Raw genomic sequence first — 26,339 nt, forward strand, 5'->3', positions numbered from 1 at the left:
CTTTTTAACAGCAACTTCTGTTCTAGATTCAACTAAAAACTCTACCACTGCTGGTCTTTCACTTAGGATCCCCCATTACTTTTTTATGCCTACACTCTAATATCAATCCTTGACAGGGAAGGCAGACTGTAGCCTGCAGTTCAAATGTATTCTTGGCCTCTTCCCAATTCGATTACCTTTCCTACTCTTATTATCTGCTCCCAACAGCTTGGTTCCTTTGCCAGTTTTCTCCAGTAAAACCAAGCTCCCTCTTGCCTATTCTCTGTACCCCTAATTGTACTCATCCTTATTAGAAGAATCTCCTTTTTCCATTACCATGTTGGCTTAGTTCCTGGAATACTTTCTGATACTTTATGAATATAATATTCTGCGTGGCTGTTGTTATTCTCCTTAAGGATCTACATCCAAAATCACAGTCTCTCTCTATTTCTTCAGCTTCCCCCTGTTTCATCATCATGCCTTTCCATTTTGAATTATAAGTTCCTGTTTGTGCTATGAATAACAGCCTTAACCGTGTAGTGCTGATATATCCCTTCAAATCAAGTAATCCTAAACCATCTTGTTTTATTGGAAGGATCGACTTATCCCACTTGACTCTTGCCCTCTTCCCCTCCCAAATAAAATTCTTCTACTCTTTATTAACTGCTATACAGAGCTTCTCCTCTGGTTGATAAAATATGCCTGACTTGTGTATAAAACTAAAAACATTATCATTGTTTGTATCTTGCTATCCGTATCCATAACACAGAGCTTTCAGTTTCTCAGTTTTGTATTATCTTTTGTTTCTTATCACATATCCTTAGCTGCTATAACATAATCCTTTTTAGCCCATTTTACCATGTCCCTATAAATAATATGGGTATTGCTGACAAAATCTGTATGTGGGTACATAGTTTACAGCTACTGCTTTTGTTTTACATTCATTAATCTTGTATCATAAAAAGACTTGAAACTGTCTCAGAATGCTCCACAACACTGAAATGCCCTTTTCTGGTTCTATCAGAAACAAAATAATATCATTTGCAAGTAAAGCCAACATTTCTTGATTACCATACCAATCATATTGTTGAATTTTTAAGTTCCTTATTTTCTTTGCCAGTAATTCTCAATTTAATGCAAATAACAAAGGAGAAAGAGGACTAGCTTACTCTGTCGAATGCTTTTTCTGTATCAAGACTCGTCAACAATAGTCGTATTTCCTTACATTCCACTTCCCTCTAGGTCATCTTTGTTTTATTAATGTTAGCAAATGTTTGCCTCCCCTTCACAAACCTACAATGATCCACATCTATACATTATGGCAATACCTTTGCCATTCCTTTCGCCATTACAAACATAAACACTTTATAAACATGGTTTAGAATCAAAATGGGTCCTTATGAACCTGGATCTGATGGGTATTTACCATATTTAGATATTACAGCTACGACAACTTTCTTCCAGAATGCTGGTGCTTCTGCTAATTTTAAAATACTTAAAAAAAACTTCCAGATTATCACTTTCTTCCCTCCTAGCTTCCAGACTTCCACAGAAATGCCATCTATTCCTAGGGACATCCTGTAGATTGGTTATAGATCACCATTTCTCTATCTTCCAATCCTAACTGTTAATAATTCAGCCTCATCTACCTCTAACTTTGGCATGTTTAATTCTTCCATAAAAATTTCCATTTGTACTTTTTCTTGATTTCCACATTTCTTTGCTTTATACAGATTTTCAAAAAAATTCTGGACTATTTCAAATACCTCTACAAGATCTCTGGTTATTTTCCTTCTGATAGGCTCCCTAAACTTGGCAACAACCCTTTCTACTTTCATTTGCCTAAGCCACTGCACTAAAAGCTGATGTGCTCTCAAGTTGTTGTGTCTTTCGGGGGTCGCCACAGCGGAACTCCGGTCCGCTAATGTTTGGTAGTGGATTTTTACGTGCTGAGTTACCAGCCTTGACACACAACCTTCAATGAATCAAAAAAACAATTGCTTATCAGCAATCTTTCTAAACTCGTGCATATTATCCAGTTAATCTCTTATTTTCTCTTTAGCACTCTGCAACTGTGCCTCTTCTTGTTCTGTAAGATTCCCCTTATTCTGCAATACTCTAACCTTTGTCATTGCCCCTAAATAATTCTTGTTACTTCTTAACCATATCTCTTTTTATTTCTACCCTGTTTTTAAACTCCACTTTCACTTTATACCACTTCTTAACTATATTTTCTGAAGAAATTTCTATCATCCCTAGTAACTCCCAAATAATTTCCACTTCCCATTCCTTAAATTCCTCTGTTTAACAGGTACGTGGGGAAGCGGGTCTACTACTAATTACCGACACGACGATTCCCCGACGGAAAACTCCCCGACGCCAGATGACCGACATCACACAAACCCGACAACGCAAAACACCGAACACCATTACACCGAACACCATTACACCGACACACGGAACGTAAACAACACGCGACACTACATAGCATACACACTAGCCCTGACCCAAACCCTAACCCTAAGGTCCGACACTATCGCACACTTCACCTACCTGCACCCTAACCCTAACTCACTTAACCCACCCCTAGCCCAAGCTCCGACACTAACGCACACATCACCTACCTGCACCCTAACCCTAACTCACTTAACCCACCCCTAGCCCAAGCTCTGACACTAACGCACACTTCACCTACCTGCACCCTAACCCTAACTCACTTAACCCACTCCTAGCCCAAGCTCCGACACTAACGCACACATCACCTACCTGCACCCTAACCCTAACTCACTTAACCCGTCCCTAAACTACAGTCCCTCACTAGCACACACTTACCTTACCCGAACCATACCTCCGACATGAACACACACTCACCTTTCCCACAGCCTAACCCGACATCCCACAATCTCGAGCACTTACCTGACCGCTCCTAACTCCGTCACCATCTCACACTTACCGCGTCGCGATCGCACATTCCCTTGTCGGTCTTTCCGCTGTCGGCAAATCACCCTGTCGGTACACTTACCTGTCGGTCATCTGGCGTCGGTGAGTTTTCCGTCGGGGAATCGTCGTTTTGGGCATTAGTAGTAGACCCGGGGAAGCACCAGTGTCTCATTTTTATTTCATTACCCTACATTTTTATTTTAGTTATTACTGGCACGTGATTTGAAACAGTTATTGGATGTGTATCAAAGTTTTCATTAAATGCACGTTCCTGTGAAATATAATTTCTGTCATGCCTAGCCCAGATTTTGTACCTTGGGGAATAATATGCAAATTCTCCCTGAACTACTACTGCATTTACATCTTCCACACCAAATATTTTCATAAATTTATTCAAAAATCTACCTTATTTTGTTATATTCTCCCTTCTGGGCCCCTCAGATACATCCCTCACTGTTGCATATCAAATTGCAGTCCCCTCCTATAAGCAATATTCCCTGCTGAAGGCTGATTATTTCTCCCAGAATGTTCTTAAGTTCCACTGTAATAGTTTTAGGTGGAATATAAATATATGCCAGTGTAATCCTCCTCAGTTGCCAGCAGGCCCCTACTATGGCAAATCTGCCATTATTATACTTTTCACCCCTCTTCTATCACTATTGGGCCTCCTCTAGCAAGTAATATAAGTCCTCCCCTTTTCATCTGTCCCTGAAATTCTTCTGAATAGCCATCCTGAAATCCTTTCTTTATCAAATTATCATGTTCAGTTCTTTTCAAATGTGTCTCCTCTAGCACAGCAATTTGCACTCTGCATTTCTTAATGTAGTTCACTACTCTTTTTTTTGTATACCAGTGAGACCATTCATGTTCAAAGATAATATGGAAAGTGTTAACATAATAATAAGTTATTATTCCTACCTATTATGTATAACAGTTTTTTTAATCTTCAATTTCAGTTTTTGTGTTACATGCATAGAATAATGCTTGGCAGACTGGTCTTTTAAACAGTTGTTTCTTGTCATATCCATTTGAACCCATGTCACATCTTACACGACTTTTTGTTTTAATGAAACCCCCTCAAACAACACAAACACACCCCAGAACACCTCCATAACCTAATGTCTTAATACAAACACACAAAACTATGTACATCTTCAAATAATGATGTTTAACCCTCCTAATAGAAATGATTGTCCCAGATGGACAGCTACACTTACAAACTTTAACTGACTTATAATTAAGGTTAACCATGTTAAGACGCATGGTACAGCCTGTGATTTTACTTTTTTTGTCTTATCTTTATTCCTCTCCCAGATATAGAAAAAATTCAAATGCTTTCAGAAAACATCTTTTAGCCATTGAAAGAAAAAACATACTCTGTATTTATTGCCTTTTTATCAGCTTGTCTCCATAGAAACACAAGATCCAGATACACAGTTGCCTTCAGCTACAAGCCTCTCATGTTGCACTATGAACATTTATTTGCAAATGGAAAACGTTTCCTTACATTCAGTACTGTCTTATTTACTTGCTTTCACTTACAACTTGTTAGATCAAGTCAACAGCCTTAATCCAGTCATTTCTCTACTGAAAATTAAGATAAAGCATTTCAGTTTTACTTGTATCATGATCTGTACATTTTTACAATGTGTCCTTCACCTCCACAACCCAAGATTATAGCCTAACATCTTAAACATGCTTCTGTCCAAGCTTTCTTGTCTTTTTACATTGCAGTCTCTGCACATCTTAAAACTAGACAAAAAAGAAAGAAAGAAGAAAAAAGGGACACCTGTTTACTTCATTATTTCTATAACACATAAAAATAGTTGACCGTGCTTCACTTTATAACATGCAGTGTATGTCATGTTTTATAAAAATACTGTTAAGAACAAAAACTGTTTTACTTACAGTTACCTCTTTCATTCCTCCTCCCCTCTCCATAATGTTCTTCCAAACAATGTCATGAAGTAGGGCATATGCTTTGGAGCCCCCTACAAGTTTAACAAAGTCAATCCAATATTTCCAGTTTTTCTTGTTCAGCCATATCTCACAAATGTGACTGATCCATTGTAATCTCAAATGTATTCAATAATTTCTGGGTTGCTGGTTTTCTTCCTGTTGATCCAAATCCAGTCTCTAGTTCATTTCCAATATAATCCTGGTTCTTATAGTCAACCCCTGTGCTTTTTGTTGTCTCTCAAGCATTTTCCACTGGAAAAGGTTTCACTGACAAAGTCTCCCTATGAGCTTTATTACCAGTAGATTAAGAAGCAGTCTCCTTCAGTATGACCGCTCACTTTTGTTAAACAAACTTTTGTATTTCCTCTTTAGCATGTTCTGCATCAACAAATGACTTTGATTTTCCAGGAAAAATATTCTGAAGATAGCCAGATAAAACAGCTTGAATCTCACACCTGCCTTTTGATATTCCCGGATTGCTGGATTAAATTTACTCCTCTTCTGCCTGCTGTACAGTGAGTAAACATTTTCCAGAAACACTCTACTGTCTCCAACCTTTAGCACTTTGTCTTTCTACCACATTTTTGTCAGAATCAACTCTTTCTGTTGGTAGGATTGCATATTTATTTTAGTCATCTTGGCTAGGTTTAGAGCATACACCCAATGTGCCATTTCAATTAACAACTCCTGATGTAGAATACCAGTCCAGTTGTTATTTGTGCTTTCATAAAATTAATACAATCTTGTTCCTTCCAGTTTCTGTGGTACACCAGACAATCTCAGGTTTTCCCTACCTGCTCTGTCCCTTAATTCTACCATTTTTTGAAACATCTCTTCTTGACCAGTCTCATACTCATCAGCCTTCTCTTCATTTAGACCCCTGCTTTTTACAGTTTTATCAGCTCATCTGAATTTCTCTTTAAAACTTCTTTCATTTCTTTTAGCCTTTTATTTGAGTTGATAAACTCATTCAGTGTTTTATTTATTTTAATAAGCTCTGTACACATCTGACTTATTTTTTCCTCTCATGCCTTGCTCCAAAGCTGGAATCTGAACTGATTTCTGCTGAATAGCTGCAAGACTCTTTTCAGCCAGTGTTTTCTCCTCATCTTTTATGGTTGATTTTCTTTCAGCTTCACTAAATTTCTACTTTGCTGGCATTCAGGCAGTGCACTTACTGTCTATTAACTAAAATCTGCCCCCCACCCAAAAAAAAATCATTGGCTGTTTTTTCTGACTTTTCTGTTTTCACAGTGGGAGAGCTAAAAATAACCTGTTACTCAGTATGCAGCCATCTTGGAACTCATCTGACCAGAAAGATTCTTGAATAAAATCCTCTCTCTCTTTGATCTGGGGAAACAAGCTTCAAGATTCTCTGAGACATCTGATCTAGGATACGAGAAATCTCTAATTGGAAAGATGCAGAGGAATCCCTTGAAATGGAGGATGAGAATCCCTCTGCTAACTTTAGTAATTTTTAATGATTTTTCAGCAGACAAGTGTCTGAGGTCATCTGCAGCCACAGAGGAAAGTGATAACCTAGACCTTAGGATAGCCTTACTGGAATGCTAGGGTAGGGAGGAGGAAAACATGAAGAAGCATAAAGTTAGTCTATCTTGGGCTCCGGGAGGATCCTCCCTTCTTTTCCAAACCTCTCTGCCATTGCTTTCTGAAATTTTGCTTACTTGTGTCTTGCTGACATTGTTTGTTTTAATTCCTAAAAAAGGAACCTGAAATGAAAGGAAAGTTTCTACTATATTTTGTCAGGGAAGGTTGTAAATTCTGAGTAATCCCCTGAATTAACTTTCCCTTCCATTAAATATTTTAAGGATTTCAGTAGAGGAAGGACCAAACAATACCTCTTTACCTAGAGGGGGCATTCAGATGCTCAGCTTTGACATTCTCTGGGAAGTTTTGGGAATGCAGCCAGGCAAATCTTCTCATCCCTGACCCAGTGTCAGCTGCTCTAGTAACAGTACCATGGGAACATTTTAGTTCAGCAATTAGCTTTCTCATTTGATTAAAGGAAGACATCAAAACTTAGATGTGTGCCCCATAGTTCCCTATTCTAAAAGCTAAGGTAGAAGAAGCACAGACTTTCTTCCCAACCCTATCAACAGCTTTAACATCTTTGTCAGAATGAAAAGGATTAGCTATCAAAAGATGTTTGGCAGAAAACAGCTATGACAGAGAAATTACTGCAGAGTCTGATCTAGGGTTTGAAAAATGAAATGTGTGGGTCTAGAGAACCTTATACAACTTGTTATACTTCTACGGGCAGTTGGCTTCACTGTCAGGCTAACTACTGGCTGCAAAAAGGCATCCTCTAATACTGGCAAAACAGGAGGAAAATCCACCTGTGATAAGTCTATGCTGGGACTGTAGTATTTCTTTCTGTCTCCACTGAAATAACTTATTCATTTTGGTAACAGTATCAGAAAAGGACAACCTTCAGGATGGGAATCTGAAGAAAAACTTTCCTCAGTCTTAAATTCTTCCTCCTGTGCGTAACAACTTGAGAAACACAATCTAAATCTAATTCTTGTCCCTCAGACTGAGGATCAGACTCTGAGAGAGAGGAAAAATTTTCCTTTTAAATTCCTGGAATAGTCAGAATGCTAAGACTGAAAGGCTTGAAATAAACCCTTAGCCCCAAGCAATGTGGAAAAAGAAAAAGCCTAATAAATCATCCACTCCTTCCTCCCATACTAAGTGTGATTCTTTCTTGCCCAAAGAGGACAGTCAAGGAGCCACAAAAGATGTTGCAATCTGTTGGTGCGGCTTCTCAAGGAACAACACCAGAGGGACAAACAGAAATCAATGAGTGAAGCGAGGTACTTAAACTGGCCACAACAGAGTTGGTCATCAGTGGTTCAATATCAAAGATTCATGTATAGCTTCCTTTTCGTGTGAATCAGAGAAGAACAGGAGATCCTGAAGCCTGGTCCATGTCATACTGAAAAAAGTGCCTGACAAGTGGATATCAGAGCATTGGACAGTTGGTTGTACAACATGACTAGAAAATGTAAGTAGTGTAGTAAAATGTTTAATTGCATCCCTCAACACCACTAGTCTTAGCCCCTAGCTATAAATTCTGACAGAAAAGTAAACTTTTTTCCGAAGCAAAAAAAGTAATTTGAAAATAACTTGCCCATAAGGAATCCTGACTAAAATGCACATTTAAGTGACAACCACTAAAAACACCAGTCCTAGCCCTTAGCAATCATTTCTGTCAGGAAAGATCATTTCTTCTTAACAAAAATTGATAAAATGGAATGTATTCCCAACAAGATCCTTATCTTCTTAGTCTTGAAGAAGCTTTAGCTGACCTTCCTTCAGTCAATCAAAGCTTGCAAGAAAAGCACAATTCAATACCAATAAAGTTCTGAAAGTTTGGTGCCCTAACCACTGATTTTATACTTGGGCAGTTCAGCAGTTACAGTACATGGAAGGTGCTCTTAAGCTCTGAAAGCAGGTCAGTTGTGATACCCTTGACAAGACATACTAAATATATTTTTGGCTACTGCAACAAAGGCCTAATGATGAACATCAAAAATGCTGATAATAGTTTATGTGTAGCTCAAGGAGTTAATGTAAATTGCTTACAAAGTATAAAAATATTTACTGTGTTTATTTTGACTTACAAAATCTGGTTTAGGATTTATAATGAATTCTATCAATGCAATGTGGAAGATGTGCTGAACTTTGCTGCTTATACTCCTTTAATAAAGCTTATGGTTTAAAGATATGGACATCTGTTCATATTATTAGTTTAGAATTAGAGTCTGTCAAAAGGATCTTTGGAAGCTGTGATGCAATTTTTCAGAGCTCTATTAGAAGGAATGAATTAAATGAACTATCATGAGGATTATATATTGTGGATCTCTGATCATGACTTTTCTTTTTTGACAAATCTATTAAGGATGTGCTAAGGATCACATGGGAGTGCAAACCTCAGCATTACATGGTCACAGTCCCAGGGGGACAAAAAGATCCAGACAACAAACCTGTAAAGTTCATAGCGGCAAGCAAATTTCACCACTACAACAAGGTTATTAATACCAGAAGGAGGCACAAAGCTCCAAACAACAACGCTCTAATGATCATAGGGGCATGCAAACCTGACCATTAATCCCAGGACAGGGCACAAAGCACCAGAAAACAAATCCCTCAGGACAGCAGGAGGATGCAAACATCACCACTACATCAAGGTTATAATTCCAGGAGGGGGCAGAAAACTCCAGACAAAAATGTTCTAAGGATCACAGGGGCATGCAAACATCACCACTACAACAAGGTTATAATTTCAGGATGGGGCACAATGCTCCAGACAAAAAAGTTCTAAGGATCACAGTGGCATGCAAACCTCACCTCTACAACAAGGTGATATACCATAATAGGGGGGATGTATAATGACTAAGGTGTTTACCATGAAGTAAAGTACAGAGTTTGATTTTCACCTTTGAGAAGGAATCTGGTTAGGCTTCAAATGGCCCATGAAAACAGCTAATGCAGCATTTATCTATGAGTCTAAACACTTCCTTTTCATTTGAATTTCTATTAAAATGGTTTGTTTAATGGTTAAGGTGTTTACCTCATATATACAAGGTACAGGGTTTGATTCTCACCTTCAAAAGAGAAACTAGCTAGGCTTACAATGGCCCACAAAGTCAGATAGTCTAGCACTAACCTATGAACCTATCTCAAGAGGGCGGCAAAGAGGTTCAGAAAAAGATATCTTTAAGAATCATGGAGAAACAGAAACACCTCCATCATTGCAAGGGCACAGTACAAAGCTGCACAGTTTATCAGTACTGTCAAAATGCGTTTCTTACTTTTTCTTTTTTTGACATGGAAAAAGGATATGATCAAATGCCTTCAAATACCTTGAGGGAGTTCCTACAACACAATAAGGCCTTGGGACCTCTTTTGCATGCCTCTCAGTATTAATTCAAACATGTTCAGGGTAGACACGGGACTTCACTGAACTTGTGATTTGTTTCCCCTCCTGTTCATAATTTTCATGGGCATACTATCACAGTTTAGCTGGGGCTTGGAGTGTATCCATTTCAAGGATATGAAAGTTGCATCTTTGTCATTTGCGGGTGACATTTTCTTCGTCTTAGTGACTGCAGTGTCCAAAGTAAACTAGGTGTTTTCTGAAAGCATAACAAATTAAAAGAAATGTAACCACAATTATGGCAGCAGGGCTCATTTTACTCCTTCAAGCTCTTTGGCTTAATGTCTTCAGTGGTTCACTGCAATTACACCTACATCAGAAGTCATCCTTCTCTCCCAGAAAGGAATGGTCTATTCTCTGTAGGTAAGGTGTGAGAAGCAGCTGTTTCAAGTGCAGGGGTTCAGGTATCCAGAAATCTTGCTCATGAGTGAGTCTAGAAAGGGACTGGGAGATGGACCATCAGATGTCACAAAGCACAACCCACTGGAAGGAAGCCCCTATGACAGGCTGCAGGGATTAAATCTCTTAGCCTGTCTGGAATGTCTGAGAATGCAATGGATACGCTGTGAAATGGTCATGGGGATATGGAAGTCTAGTCTGCATCACTCAGTTTGCTACCTCTACTCTCACTAGGACAAGTGATTAAGAAAATAGTTGGATGAATTGCTGGATGGATGGTGGGAAGTACAAGAGTGCAGCCCCCTTTATTAGGGATGTGGAATAAAACTACATTTTTATTTATTGTAGATTAATCATTACTGAATGTCAGCTGCATGACTCTCAACAGAATCAGGTGTCAACAAAAGCATATTTGAATACTTATAATTCTTCCTGAGTATCAACCTATACAAGAGGTCATCTACAGGGAAGATTCAGGGAGGGCAAGTTTTGTTATCCATTTCCCCTCTCAGATTAGGAAATATACATTCTCAAAATCTTGTTCCCAAGAAAGAATGTTGGCTGGTGGGTCAATGGTGCTAAGGGGAAACACTTGCAAGAGATGATTGTGCTTGCTCATAAGAAGTTTATGCAGGGCCTGGCACTAGCATCAGCCCTTGATCCCTAAGGGTAGGCCAACAGCAAGTTCCACCAGACATCAAACACCACATACATGTTTAATGTCTGGGATGTCTCAGTGGGACCAAATAATACTACAAAACCAAGGGGGGGGGGTCTCTTCACCCCAGTCAACTAGTCTTGCATAACCAGGGAAAGCCTGAGTAGCAGATTCCTTGACTCCTAAGGGCCACTTTACAGCCTTCATTATGGTACTTGAGGGATCATTCAATATGACCTGCCTAGGTGCTGTCATGGTCCAAATTCCCACATGTGATTCAGTTTGGGCACCATCAGATGCACCTCTCCAAGGTAATTGTAAGGTGTAGTTTTCCTGTCATAGGCCAAGGGTAGATATGATTCTCAAGTAACGCAAATGTGAGAACTATGTATTAGGAGAGTCTGACTGATATCTGATCTCCAGTTTACTTACCTTTTTCGACCTGTGAGTCACTGACTCAGTATCATGTGAGGGTGCATCCACAAGTGCCATCTTCAAGGAGATGATATAAGTCTTCAGCATCTTTCTTTTAACTCCTGTGGGTGGTGAGCGGAATTGCTGGAACTTATGACAGTACTAAATGTTGTGCTTCTCCTTCAGGCAGGTTTTGCTGCTGTGTGTCCCAGCGAATGATCTGGCATGGGCAGTAACACTTGTAAGGTTTTGTCATTATAGGCATTAAATGGAAGAACTTTCTTCAGAAGCATGTTAGAATTAAGATATGAACATTTTGAGCAGCAGAACAAAATGAGGTAGTGCAGGGTATTTCCTCCTTCTAGCCAGATAAGTGGCAAGACAGCTTGTGGCTTGAGTACCACCCCTCCCCCCAACAAGGAAGAGAATGACCTAAAATTCAAAAATGTGTTAAGACAGAGATATTAGAAAAGGAAATACCAGCAGCTCTCTAGTGCAGACATCCTCTGAAGTAAGAGACATAATTCATTCGCCTCTTTTCTTCAGGAACGTTTCCTCATCTGCTCTGACCTCAACTGTCATGTGACCACAAAATTCCCCTTCCAGGGGTAACAACTGCATAGTGGCTCAAAAACAGTCAACCATTATAATGTGAGTGTTGCTGTGCCGTCTCTTAACACTGCTTATGGTTCTCGCCAAGCTATGTATTCACTTTCATTATATTTAGTGCTGTTAAATCAGACTTGCTGGTAGCAAATCACAGGTCAAGACAACAGTAGCCTGCTTTATGTCCCACCTTCCCCATTTTACAAATAATAATAAAGAAAAAAAATAACTTATTGTTGATACTCAGTATGCAATTAAGCTGTACGTTGAAAGCAAAGGTACAATATCTCCCCGCTGCAAAAAATGCAGGCAATAAAATAAGCTACAAATTCATTTACATGACATTCACTATCACATTTATCCAGAACAAAATATCTGTGCATACAACTATTCTTCTGCAAAGTAAAACAACATACCAGTCGCATGAAGCAGTCCACACCACATGGTTCTGATGGAATTTTTACCTCTTTATTCTTTCTTGTGTGCAAACTAGGGCTTGTATGAAAGGCTGGAAAATAAAGCATAACAAACTGAACTGGAAAATACAGTACAATACAAATTAGAAAAATATTTTGAAACAGCTGAAAAATAAAATTAGCTAATGTAGCAAGATAAAGCACAGTGTAGCTCGGCACACACACACACACACACACACACACACACACACACACACACACACACACACACACATTTACAATGAATTGTAAATTAATAGTCTGTATGAATGCTTTCTATTTATGAAAGTGTTCCATTGCCAACAGGTAACCCTCCTAAGCCTTTATTTTTCAGATATATTTTACTCTGATTCTGCTGATGTAAATGTACTGCATCTAAAGTCTCTGCAGAGCTTTTCTCCCTGTGCCTCCACTGAAAATGGATACCTTAGACCCATATAAACTTCCCCTGAAAACAGATGACAATAAATAAAAAAAATTGTGTACTTTTAGTCTTCTAGCTTCTTTAGCACTGCTCTTTCTTCCATTTATAATAGGTTCATAGATTTATAGGAGGTTACTAGGCTATTTGCCCTAGGGTCTTTATAAACTTAGCCATGCTATATCATTATTACCTGATTGACCAAGTTGTATGGTGTATATTTGGAGCAAGAGTCTATGATCAGCACCGACTGCCCTTATCCAAGAGGGACATGGGTGACACTCCTGGAGTAAATTACAGCCTCCCAGCCAGAAGTCTAAGTTACACTTAAATAGGGTAATTGAGGAGCTCTGTTTATGTGAACTGGGAGTTTGTTCCAGAGGAGTGGCAATCTCTGGGAGACATATCTGTCTCTCCAGCATGTCCCGTTAATGTCGCAGGCTAGGTTAAGATCCCTAGAGCAAGTGAATCTTGTCCCATTTGACTTGCAGATGTGCAGCATTTCCATTATGGCAGGGTCTGAGACTGCTCTGTAGGCCAGGCACATGTTGCTTCTTAGCAGCCTATAAGATACACAGTACAATGACATGGCCTTCAGTCTGTTGATGCAGGTCATGTGTTGAAAGGCCTGAATTTTCTTGATGAGAAACTTCTGAGGTCTCTAAGGCTGCTGCAGATGTCTGGTGAGGTACACACAAAAGGGAGCATTTTAGTCTACTAGTGGTCTGATGAAGAATGAGTACAGGGGAGTTATAACATCCTTTGCTTTTACTTATCAGATGTTCGACATAGAAAGCCTTCTTACCACTGCGGACATACGGTAATCAAAGTTAAGACTGCTATCAAACTGTGTTCCCAAATCTCTCACCACAGGGTTTAAGCTAATGGGGGTACTGTTAATATTGTAATTTGCAGGGACTTCCCCTTTGCTGAAAGGGATGATAATCCATTTTTTTGTGTTTAGTTTAAGTCCATGGCTTTGGCACCAATCATTTGTCTGTGTAAGCCCTTTTTGTAGTATGCCAACACTGCTGAAGGATTCAATGATTGCACTCAGTTTGCAGTCACTGGCAAACTTGGTAGGCCACAGGCCATCTATTTTCGCCAGACTTCTGAGAAATAGATTTCAAACAGTAGGGAACCCAGCACACGTCTTTGTGGTACACTACTGGTAACAGGTCTGCTGGCAGAGATGGAATCCTCAACATTGACTGTATGCATTCTGTCGGTGAACCAGCTGGCTAACCATCTAATGACATATGGGTTAATTCCCAGCTGGGTGAGTTTCTTAATGATGCCTGAGTGGGGGATTGTGTCAAAAGCACTGGCTAAGTCAAGATAGGCTGTATTCACTGTTTTGCCTTCATCCAGTGCTTTGATGACATTCTGGAAGAAGTCCACCACGTTTAATAAGCATGATCTACCCTTAACGAAGCCAAACTGGGTTGGGTCAAGAGTTTGAAGGACACCTATATCTTTGTTGAAAAGGTCCATGGTGATTCTCTCCATGGCCTTGAAGATAACGCTGATTAGGCTTATGGGTCTACAGTTCCCAGGGTCGGCTGATGGACCCCCTTTGTGCAAGGGAATTACTGTTGCTGTTTTCCACTCTGTTGGGACAAAGCCAGTACTTAGACTGGTTGAAGACAGTGCCAAGTGGTTCCACTAAGTCCTGATTTAGACCATTTAGTAGGCAGCCTGGGATGTTATCTGGTCCAATAGAGGCTGTGTTTTTGGCCATAGAGAGTGCGATTATGGCCTGCTCTTTGGAAATACTAGGTAGAGGACTGGTGACAGGCATACTTTGTGGTATGTCTGGTGGGTCAGGGAGAGAAGTCTGCACCAAATCTGTCTGCTAGCAGGTTGGCGATGTCCTCAGGGTCAGTATGTGTAGTACCATCCACTACTAGTGTGGCACAAAGCTGGGCCTTCCCTTTTAGATTTCTGACATAACTAAAAATGCCTTATGATTATCCTTAGCTAGGGATGTTAGTTTAGCTTTGTAATTGGATTTACAGGACTTTACAAGATATCTAATTTGCTTGTTCAAGCTGTGGAGGGTGTCCTTCTTATGCTGATTCAGTTCCCGCTTGTTCTTAGACATTAGTCTCTTACTCTTGTTGTATAACCTGTTTATGCTTGATGTCCATCCGGGTGGCTTTTTTTGTTTTTGATCTATTCAGGTAGAGCCGAATCTATAAGTGAGCAGAGCCACACAGTTTTCTCCTCGTGCTGTTGCAGTTAACAGACAAAAAATGGCCTGTGTGGAGAGCTTAAGAAATTGTAGATACTACTACAGACGATAACAAAGCCATTTCATTAGCCCAAATGGTGAACATAAGTACAAAGTGCTGTCATAAGTTAGTGGTCTACCACTGAGTTCAGACTTTCATGTATACTTGCTAATGGGAATACACTATGTACACTGTGGTGTATATTAAAAAAACTTATTTTGTACAATGAGATGTGCAAGAATTTATTTTTTTAATCTGGAATATTTATCATGATTTACATTTATACATTTTGTTAATTTTTTTTTTCAGAATATTTGGATGACTAAATGTTTTTCCCTTAAGCCTGCACTTTCTGTGGTTCAGAATGCTACACTTTTTCTTTTGGGGAGGCTACATACTGAAAGCTGACATATAATTTCAAAAATCTTACCTTTACCTGTACATTTGCTTGTGGGTTTGTTGGTACACCCATTTCACTCAACACTATGATAACTACCACAAGGTGTCCATTAGGAGGCACTCTTTCCTAGTTAACCATTCTCCCCTTGATCATGACCATCCCAATGAAGATCACTTCTCTTGGACTTACAGACAGAGTGCAATGCACAAGTTGTTGTTGTTGTTGTGCCTTTCGGCTTTTCCCGGTTAGGGGTCGCCACAGCAGAACTCCGGTCCACTAATGATTGGCAGTAGATTTTTACGAGTTGCCAGCCCTGACGCACAACCTTCAACGAAGGTACGCCCATTCACGCATGTCTCCACACAGAAGATGCTCTAGCTGAGAATCGAACAGGACGTCTTACTGTGAGGCGACAACGCTACCACAACAACGACCCTTAATTTATCAGCTGCATATCTCTACAGAGGTTACATCACCAAAATTTATGAAGCTCCTACCCTTTTCTAAAGATTTCAATTCCAGTTGGTTTATCTCTGTTACTATATTCATTACTTGTAGTATAGTTGGTTTAAATTTTGATTTCCATTTTCTAGTAATTGCTTTCTTGGCAGCCACCACAATTAGAGACAGCAAGGCCTTACCATGTCTATGCAACTCTGATTCTGTATCATATCTTAGAAAAATCATCTCCCTTGTCACACCAATCTGCCCACTCAGCATCTCTAACAGTGCATCCCACAGGGAAACCTTAAACTCCGCCAACTCACTGCAGTCCCAGAAAATATGTTTCCAATTACCTCTTTCTTCCCCATCATACCTCCAACATTTGCCATCTACCTGAGGAAAAATTCTCTGGAGTCAACTTAGGGTATAAAAATATCTATGTAAACATTTCCAAGCAAAAATCCTAAATCTTCTTTGCATATTTGGGAGAGACACATATATTCTCCCACTATTTCTTTGTAAATTGCTTATGCAACCTCCCTTCCAAATCCTTTCTAATTCCTCTGATTGATTCTTATAGTTATCATGCAATATTTTATACGCTCTACTAATTATTCCTTTTTAATGGCAGCTTCTGTTCTAGATTCTACTAAAAAACTCTACCAGTATTGGTCTTTTTTTTAGCACCCCCCCCCCCATTTCTTTCTCTTTGCCTACACTCTGATATCAATCCTTGATATGGAAGGCAATCTCTAACCTGCAGTCCCATTAAATTCATAGCATCTTCCCATTCTATCATCATTCTCTCTCTAGTCATTTGGTCCCAATAAATTGGTTCTTTTGCTAATTTTCTTCAATAAATTCCAGCCCCTCTTGCCTATTGTCTATATACCTGATTGCAGTCATCCCTATCGGCAGTATCACCTTTCTCCATTCCCATGTTGGCTTAGATCTTAGAATACTTTCTGCTACTTTATGGATATATAATATTCTGTAGGATCACTGTTATTCCCTTTAAAGGCTGGCATCCAAAATTCCAGTCTCGCCTAGTTTCTTGAGCTTCCTCACCGTTTCAACATCATCCCTTTCCACTTTGAATTATAGTTTTCTGTTTGTGCTATCTATAGGAGCTTTAACTGTGTAGCTCTGAAATATCCATTCAAATTAGGTAATCCCAATCCACCCTGTTCTACTGGACGAATCAGCTTATCCCACTTGACTCTTGCTGTCTTCCCCTCCCAGGTAAAGTCCTTCAGCTCTTTATTAATTGCTATCCACAGCTTCTCCTCTGGTTGATAAAAATATGCCTGACCTGCCTTTAAGAAGCTTTCCAGGGACTTGCACAAATGTATAAATACTGAGCACATGCGAGCCTGACTGACGTGTAGTAAATTGTTGAGATGTTAGGCATGTATGTCTGTGTAGTCTGTCAGTTAATCAATTAATTTACATTTTGTAATGCTGCTGTCCATCCTGATGTGTTTCTATGTAATAAAGCATATAAACAAACTACCCCACCTGTTTGTCATCTATACTAGAGAGGAACGAACGATACCATCCTTGCTCAACTAATGGGTTTGGAATCCAACCTCAGATCTGACTTTGAACACTTTTCAAACTTAGGATCTGTAGCTCAGGCTTCTCCCCCTTACCTCTAATCCACACCAAATCCTACATTACCTCAGATTGAGTTTGCCCCCCAAGTTCAATGATTAAGAAGGGGGGAAACATAAATGTTAAGGAAGATAAGACAGGAAAAGGTAAAGATGTAGACAAATCTGGAGATGAGGTAGGGAAAATATCTTTTAGGTTATATCCCAGAGGTCATAGACTAAAGGGACTGAAAAATATTGACTGCTTGTATCTTACTATGCATATCCATATAACAAAGCTTAATTTTCTCAGTTTTTGTATTATATTTTGTTTAGTCTCTTCCCACATATCCTTAGCTGCCAAACCAGAATCATTTTCAATCCATACTCCTAAATACTTCACTTTTATCATGTTCCCATAAATAAGGATATTGCTGAACCAATTTGTGTGTGGGTACATAATTTACTGCTATTGCCTTTGTTTTAGCTTCATTAATTTTGTATCCCAAAAGATTTGAAACACTGTAATGACTCTTTCTGGTTTTCTCGGGTATAAAATAATACCATCTGCAAATAGAGCCAGCATTTCTTGACTACCATACGAATTATATCTCCCTTATTTTCCTTCCCAATGGTTCTAAATATAATGCAAATAACAAAGGGAAAGAGGACATCCCTGCCTGGTTCTTCTGCTCAAGCAGAAATTATCAGAAAGAACCCCACCCACTTTATTTTTGCCTCCAATCCCTCATATACCCTCCTAATCAACCTTATACATTTTTTCAGGAAATGCAAATGCTTCCATTGCCCTGCTCATAAAGCCCCAGCTTACTCTGTGAAATGCTTTCTCTGCATCAAGTCTCACCAACAACAAAGGTAGTTTCCTACATTCTGCTTCCCTCTGGATCATCAATGTTCTGTTAATGTTGTCAAATGTTTGCCTCCCCTCCACAAAACCACACTGATCCATAACTTTCAGTTTTGGCATTCCCTTCTCATTCGTTTAGCCATTATAGACATGAACACTTTATAATAATGGTTTAGTATTGAAATGGGCCTGTATGAAGTTGGGTCCGATAGATCTTTACCCTCTTTAGGTATTATAGCTACCACTGCTTTTTTCCAGGATGTTGGTACTTCTCTTCTTCTTACAATACTGTTAAACAAAACTTTCCAGATCTTTATCAGTTTTTTCCCTCCCATCTTCCAAACTTTCACAGGAATACCATCTATTCCTGGGGACTTTTCTGTACATTGTATACATCATAATTTTTATCTCATCTCCTCCTATCCTAAGCATTAGTAATTGTGCCTCATCTACCTCTAATCTTGGCAAATTTAATTCTTCCATAAACATTTACATTTATATCTTTTCTTGATTTCCATATGTCTCTACTTCATACAGACATTCATAGAATTTCCAAAATATTTCTAATACCTCTACAGGATCTCTTGTTACCTTCCTTGTTATAGGCTCCCTCAGACTGATGACAGCCCTTTCTACTTTCTGTTGCCTGAGTCATTGTGCTAAACGTTTTTGTGCTCTAGTGATATTATCAAAAAACAGTTGCTTAACAGCAATCTTTCCAAACTTGTTCATATTACTGAGGTAATAAGCCCTTATTTTCTGCTTAGCATTCTGCAGTTGATCCTCTTCTTTGTTCTGTGAGATTCCCCTTATTCTGCATTACTTTAACATTTGTCAGTCCCTCTAAATTAACCATAGCTCCCTTTCTTTTATTTCCACTCTATTTTTAAACTCCACCTTAATTTTATCCTACTCCCCAGCTATATTTTCAGAAGAAATGTCTATACTCTCTAATAGCTCCAGAATAATCTCCACTACCCATTCCTTAAATTCAGTGGGAAAGCGCCAGTGTTTAATTTTTATTTCATTATAGTAACCATCATTGCATTAACCACTATTAATCTTCAAATCCCATCCTTTAATAATACTGAACTCCTACTAGCTAAATTCAAACTTAGCGACAAAAAATCAATCAATATTATCACCAACTACACACTTCCAGGTAACAATATCCCTATCCTAGAAGCCTTCTTACAATGGACAAGTCAATACTTGCCCCAGGAAACTATCATCCTCGGCGATTTTAATATCGAGTGGAACACATGTTCAGCCCAAAATCCCACTAACCATATCAACCTTTACAGTCTCTCTCAAGTCATCCAATCAAACACTAGGCTAGGAAATTCAAGACTCAAAGAAAGCCTCTTAGACTGGATCTTATTAAATAAGACTAACACCTCTTACCAAACAGGCGTCTTTCCTGACACCCTCAGTGACCATCAACCCACCTTTCTACTAAAATTCAAAACCCAGAAATACTTTACTCCCTTATTACAAACAACCAGGAACACAAAAAGCTTTGAACCTAACAAATTCAAACTTGAGCTAAAACACTATAACTGAAACATACTAAAAGTACTACCCCTAGAAGAAGCTGTAACCCACTTCAGTAATACTTTCCTAAAAATCCTAAATGACCACGTTCCAGCCCATACTACAAAACTCAAAGTGAAAACAGGCCCCTGGATTACCAAAGAGACTAAAAATAAAACAGCAGTAAGGAACATAGCCAGGAATCTTTGGAGAGCTACTAAAACCCCAGCAGCTAAGGAACAATTCCAAAAACTTAGAAACTATGCAAAAAAGTAGTCCTTCTAGATAAAAAGAATTATTTCATAGAGATACAAAACAGAAACCAAAACAATCCCAAAAAATTCTGGGCATGAATAAATAAACTACTCCACCCCGGCAAACCCTTCACACCATTTCCTACCCCCACTAGTGAAATCACAAATATACCAGACAGCTTCAACCAATGCTTTACAGAAACAAACTCCAGCCTTGTTCAAAAACTGTCCACATCTACCACCACTAATAGCTCCGTACCTATACATAAACCCAAAACAACCTTCCAATTTCAACCCATCCCAACCAACTATATCAAAAGGCTGTTAACCAAACTTAAACCTACTACACTTGCAGCTGATGGCATCCCTGCTGAATACCTTCAGTTGGCTGCCAACAAAATTGCCTTCCCAGTATCCATCCTTTTAAACAGATCTACATCAGAAACCACTATTCCACCTAACTGGAAGATCTCCTATACTATCCCCCCCTCCACAAAGGCAGTACCTCCACCGACCCCACTAACTATCGTCCCACTGTCATCCTATCTCCACTAGCTAAAATACTTGAAAAATGTGTACACCAACAACTCATGCCATACCTACTCAACAACCAACTTCTCTCTCCCACCTAGCATGGATTTCGGCCTGCTCACAGCACCACTGCTGCCCTACTTTCTTTCACAAACATCATCGACCAAAACAAACACATAGGCAACCTAACATCTGCCATATTTTTTGACCTGTCAAAGGCCTTTGATACGGTCAACCATACTAAACTACTTTAAGCCCTTAATTACCTTGGCCTTAGTAACCATGGATTAGCATGGTTTCAGAATTACCTACAAGAAAGATGACAAGCAGTTCAATGGGACAACAACCTATCCTCACTGCTACCCATCACCACAGAAGTCCCACAAGGGTCCATTCTAGGACCCCTCCTATTCTCTATTTTCACCAATAATCTTCACATCATCTGTCAAGATGCAACTGTTATTCAATATGCTGATAACTCAATGCTAGTCTGTTCAGCTAGTGATTCTCAGAAACTCCTCTCCATCACCCAAAAAGTTTTCCAATCTACTGAAACCTGGTTTCTTAACAAAAACTTAATACGAAATCCAAAAAAAACAAACTTCTGCTATTTAGTCCAAACAAATCAACCACAATACCCAGCCCATTTAATATTGTATCCAGGGATGGGACTGTTATTTCCCCAGACACTCATACTGAACTGCTAGGAGGGATCATTAATAATAATCTCAAATTTGATCTGCACATAAATCAAACCATTAAAACATCCAAAAAAACTGGGCAGTCTATATAAAAATAAACCATTTCTAACCCAAACCGCCAGGACAACAATTGCTCAAACTCACCTCCTTTCTACTCTATTCTATGCTTCAACTATTTTCACCAACTTACTCAAAACAGAAATTGCCAAGCTCAACATCTGCTACAATCAAATTGCCAAATTTGCTACTGGTGCCCCCTACCAATCCCACCACTGCCATATCCTAAAACAACTTGACTGGCTTGAATTTCCAAATCTCCTATCTTTTCATCAGCTTTCCTTTGCACACAAACTACTACTACTTCCAGTTAAAATTCCAGCACTGGCCAACATACTAAAACTACAAACTCACCCTAGACAACTATGCTCCGGTGATAAAAAGCTAATCAAGGTCATCAAGAGCAGAATCACAACATGGGACTCCCTCTTCCATAATTATATAGGTAAAACTTGGAACTCCCTACCATCTGCTATTACCTCAACAGACTCAAAGGTTACAGTTAAAAGACTACTCAAAGAACACCTAAAACTTACATGGATGTGTTTATGTTCACCTCCAAGCAAGGGTGCCCGCAGGCAGGTGCAAGGGGGTGCACTTGCACCCCCCTGGAACAGGGTGATTTCATTTTAATTAAAAAAAGTTTTTTTTTAAAGGGCGTTCCTCTTTAAGAATGCCCTTTCCATCCTGTCCAGTCGCACAGACGCAACAGGTGTTTGCGACCTGTTTTCATCTTCTGTGCTAGGCGCCACCCGGAACCATAGCACTTTTCAGCTGTTTTAGGAGTCAGGACCCAACAGTCATGCGTGCATCGCATGAATTTTAAACACAAATGTGTGCGGGAAGGGAATCACAGCATTGCTGCCAGAGAGTCACGCACAGTAAGGTCACCTGAGGAGTTACAATTTTAAAACTACTTTAATGTGACACAGGAAAGGGATGGGTGCTCTGCATTCCGTGTACTTGTAAGCAAAGATTTTAACAATGTGTTTTAAATTAATTAAGCTGTATTTCAGCTGACTTTACTGGCCTTAAATGGAAAGAAATTTAGATCCACCTTTTTCATTTTGTTGAACACCTAAAGCAAGAGTGGTTTGGTTTATGTTATAGTTAAGAGAAAAGCATTTGGTCGAAAAATAAATAAGCATATTAAGTTTTGTCTAGCAGGTGGCGGCCGCAAAGCATTGTGGGTTGAAAAGGGTGCATCAGCATGTTTGCAGTTCGGTCTCACTTAGCAATTAATTAAAACTACTACAACATTTAGACCTACTGTTGAATTTCACCACACCATTGGTAGAGAAATGGTGCAAAAAAGGATAATGTGGGCAAATTAAGGTCAACATACATTAAAAAAGTCCCCATCCCCAAAAAATTAACAAATAAGTAAAAATAAAAATGCTAGTTTATACTCAAGACTGAATTGTTTCTGAAGCATTTCTAAGACAATAGCAACTAATACATGCCAGGATTAGCGATAGGAGAAGCTGATGTAAGACTTAGGAGTGAAATTTCAGTTTGGTCGAGTTTTTCTTGCAGTTTTTACTGCATTCTTGTTTGTATGATCTTTCTACACGTTGGTTTGGATGTTACTTAGTTGAGATATTTTGTAGGCTTCTTGACGTTTATGAGGTCCAGCTTGGTTTAAAATGTATTTTTTAACTGTAACCAATCTACTTATGCTGTGCCAATGAGGTCAATTAAAAGTCTAAACCATACAAATCCACAGCTAGCAGAGTTTAGCTTTATTGGCTTGAAGTATCTTTTAAGCCTTTGAAAAAGGAAAAAGTCATGGGCATTTGGAAGCTGTGTTGCTGAAACATGTCAGGTCCTTATGAGGTCATTTGCTTATATTTTAAGGGCCTGCATTACAAGAATTTTATCAGGTAGTGAAAACTATAGCTTGGCTCTGTCTCTTGTGGTGTTTAATGAATAATTTGTCTGTGTGACCTTTTTACCCTTTGGTTTAGTGCCTAGACTTATCACTGTGCAGCAAGCCAGTTTGAAAGCTAAAGTATAAAGAAGCAAGTATGTATACATGTATGGGAATGCATTAAAGAAAATACGGTCTTTACATGTGTAGAGAACTGTTAATGCAGGTGTTGTCAAAAGTATACCATCAAGGATTGCCATTTATTTATGAAACTTGCTGCCAGAGTCACACTGTAAGCACTGCCATGTATTTATGTTCTGCTCATCTTCCGAGTGGTTGGCTGCTGAGATTCACCTGCATAAATCAACTGACAAAAGCTGATTTAAGCATACTTTTCTCTGCACTTATTTAAGATTAGAAATTTGTAGATAATTGATGTTATGTAGTCCTATCTTGCACCCCCCAGGAACAGGGTGATTTTATTTTAATTAAAAAAAAGTTTTTTTTTAAAGGGCATTCCTCTTTAAGAATGCCCTTTCCATCCCGTCCAGTCGCACAGACGCAACAGGTGTTTGCGACCTGTTTTCATCTTCTGTGCTAGGCGCCACCCGGAACCATAGCACTTTTCAGCTGTTTTAGGAGTCAGGACCCAACAGTCATGCGTGCATCGCATGAATTTTAAACACAAACGTGTGCGGGAAGGGAATCACAGCATTGCTGCCAGAGAGTCACGCACAGTAAGGTCACCTGAGGAGTTACAATTTTAAAACTACTTTAATGTGACACAGGAAAGGGATGGGTGCTCTGCATTCCGTGTACTTGTAAGTAAAGATTTTAACAATGTGTTTTAAATTAATTAATCTGTATTTCAGCTGACTTTACTGGCTTTAAATGGAAAGAAATTTAGATGCACCTTTTTCATTGTGTTGAATATCTAAAGCAAGAGTGGTTTGGTTTATGTTACAGTTAAGAGAAAAGCATTTGGTCGAAAAATAAATAAGCATATTAAGTTTTGTCTAGCAGGTGGCGGCCGCAAAGCATTGCGGGTTGAAAAGGGTGCATCAGCATGTTTGCAGTTCGGTCTCGCTTAGCAATTAATTAAAACTACTACAACATTTAGACCTACTGTTGAATTTCACCACACCATTGGTAGAGAAATGGTGCAAAAAAGGTTAATGTGGGAAATTAAGGTCAACATACATTAAAAAAGTCCCCCCCCCAAAAAAAATTAACAAATAAGTAAAAATAAAAATGCTAGTTTATACTCAAGACTGAATTGTTTCTGAAGCATTTCTAAGACAATAGCAACTAATACATGCCAGGATTAGCGATAGGAGAAGCTGATGCAAGACTTAGGAGTGAAATTTCAGTTTGGTCGAGTTTTTCTTGCAGTTTTTACTGCATTCTTGTTTGTATGATCTTTCTACACGTTGGTTTGGATGTTACTTAGTTGAGATATTTTGTAGGCTTCTTAACATTTATGAGGTCCAGCTTGGTTTAAAATTAATTTTTTAACTGTAACCAATCTACTTATGCTGTGCCAATGAGGTCAATTAAAAGTCTAAACCATACAAATCCACAGCTAGCAGAGTTTAGCTTTATTGGCTTGAAGTATCTTTTAAGCCTTTGAAAATGGAAAAAGTCATGGGCATTTGGAAGCTGTGTTGCTGAAACATGTCAGGTCCTTATGAGGTCATTTGCTTATATTTTAAGGGCCTGCATTACAAGAATTTTATCAGGTAGTGAAAACTATAGCTTGGCTATGTCTCTTGTTGTGTTTAATGAATAATTTGTCTGTGTGACCTTTTTACCCTTTGGTTTAGTGCCTAGACTTATCACTGTGCAGCAAGCCAGTTTGAAAGCTAAAGTATAAAGAAGCAAGTATGTATACATGTATGGGAATGCATTAAAGAAAATACGGTCTTTACATTTGTAGAGAACTGTTAATGCAGGTGTTGTCAAAAGTATACCATCAAGGACTGCCATTTATTTATGAAACTTGCTGCCAGAGTCACACTGTAAGCACTGCCATGTATTTATGTTCTGCTAATCTTCCGAGTGGTTGGCTGCTGAGATTCACCTGCATAAATCAACTGACAAAAGCTGATTTAAGTATACTTTTCTCTGCACTGATTTAAGATTAGAAATTTGTAGATAATTGATGTTATGTAGTCCTATCTTGCCATAATTCTTGTTGGATGGGTTCGGAGCCGATATTCGGCTCCGACTCGACCGATAGTAAAGCTCGAGAGCTTTTACTGGCTCGAGGCTATCCCCTATCCCATGGTGCCTCACGGCAATTCCCCAGATCTTGTTTGCCGCAAAAGCTTCGAGGTTGTGTCTTGCTGGCTAAGAAAAACGATTTTTTACTATATTTAGTCTTTTTCTACCTTTTTCTATCTGATATATATATATATATATATATATATATATTGATAGTTTCTTATCTCTTGTGCGACTGTTTTTGAAAGTTTTTCGACCCCTATTCCCCCCTTAGGATGGTACGGCCCATTTAAGTTACAGGGCCTTACCTCCCTGTGTGTGTGTGTGTGTGACTGATTAAAAAAAAAAAAAAAAAAAAATCTTCTCTTCACACCTTTATTGTTGTTAATACTTTACTGTTATTATCTTTTTGTCTTAGTGTCAAATAATGTCTAAAGATAAGGATCACAAGGATCATCACCCTTCGGGTTTCAAAAAATGTGATAGGTGTGTGCAGAAAATGTCTCTTACAGACAGCCACACCAGTTGTGTATTTTGTCTTGGTGAAGCCCATTTACAGGAACCCTGCTCTTTCTGTCAGGCTTTTAACACAAGAGTTTTGAACGAAAATAAGTGAAAAATCATTGACAGGGGTCTCATGACCAGTTCATTCCAGGAACAGCTGGAACTTGGTCAGGCAGCTCCAAAATCTTCAGAGAGAAAATCATCGGCCCCGGCTTCGGAGCCGAACAAAAAGGCTAAAACGTCGGAACCAAGGAGTTCCAGTTCCGAGTCTGCTTAATCTTCGGTGCCGTCGATTTCATCAGTTCCGAGACAGTCTTCGGTACCAAAGATTTTGCCC

At 39.0% G+C, this 26,339-nt stretch overlaps 1 protein-coding gene across 1 annotated transcript in view; it reads right to left on the bottom strand.

The window, feature by feature from the left end:
- Positions 1-26,339, bottom strand: part of EZH1 (enhancer of zeste 1 polycomb repressive complex 2 subunit) — a 3,086,757-nt gene that overhangs the window by 1,344,130 nt on the left and 1,716,288 nt on the right. Inside the window, exon 9 of the mRNA XM_044054680.1 lies at positions 12,332-12,423. Coding sequence (XP_043910615.1) covers positions 12,332-12,423 — 92 coding nt within the window. The remainder of the gene's footprint in view (positions 1-12,331; positions 12,424-26,339) is intronic.

Source organism: Protopterus annectens, chromosome 13.part0 (assembly GCF_019279795.1).
Source record: "Protopterus annectens isolate FY-2018-M chromosome 13.part0, PAN1.0, whole genome shotgun sequence".
NCBI lineage: Eukaryota > Metazoa > Chordata > Ceratodontiformes > Protopteridae > Protopterus > Protopterus annectens.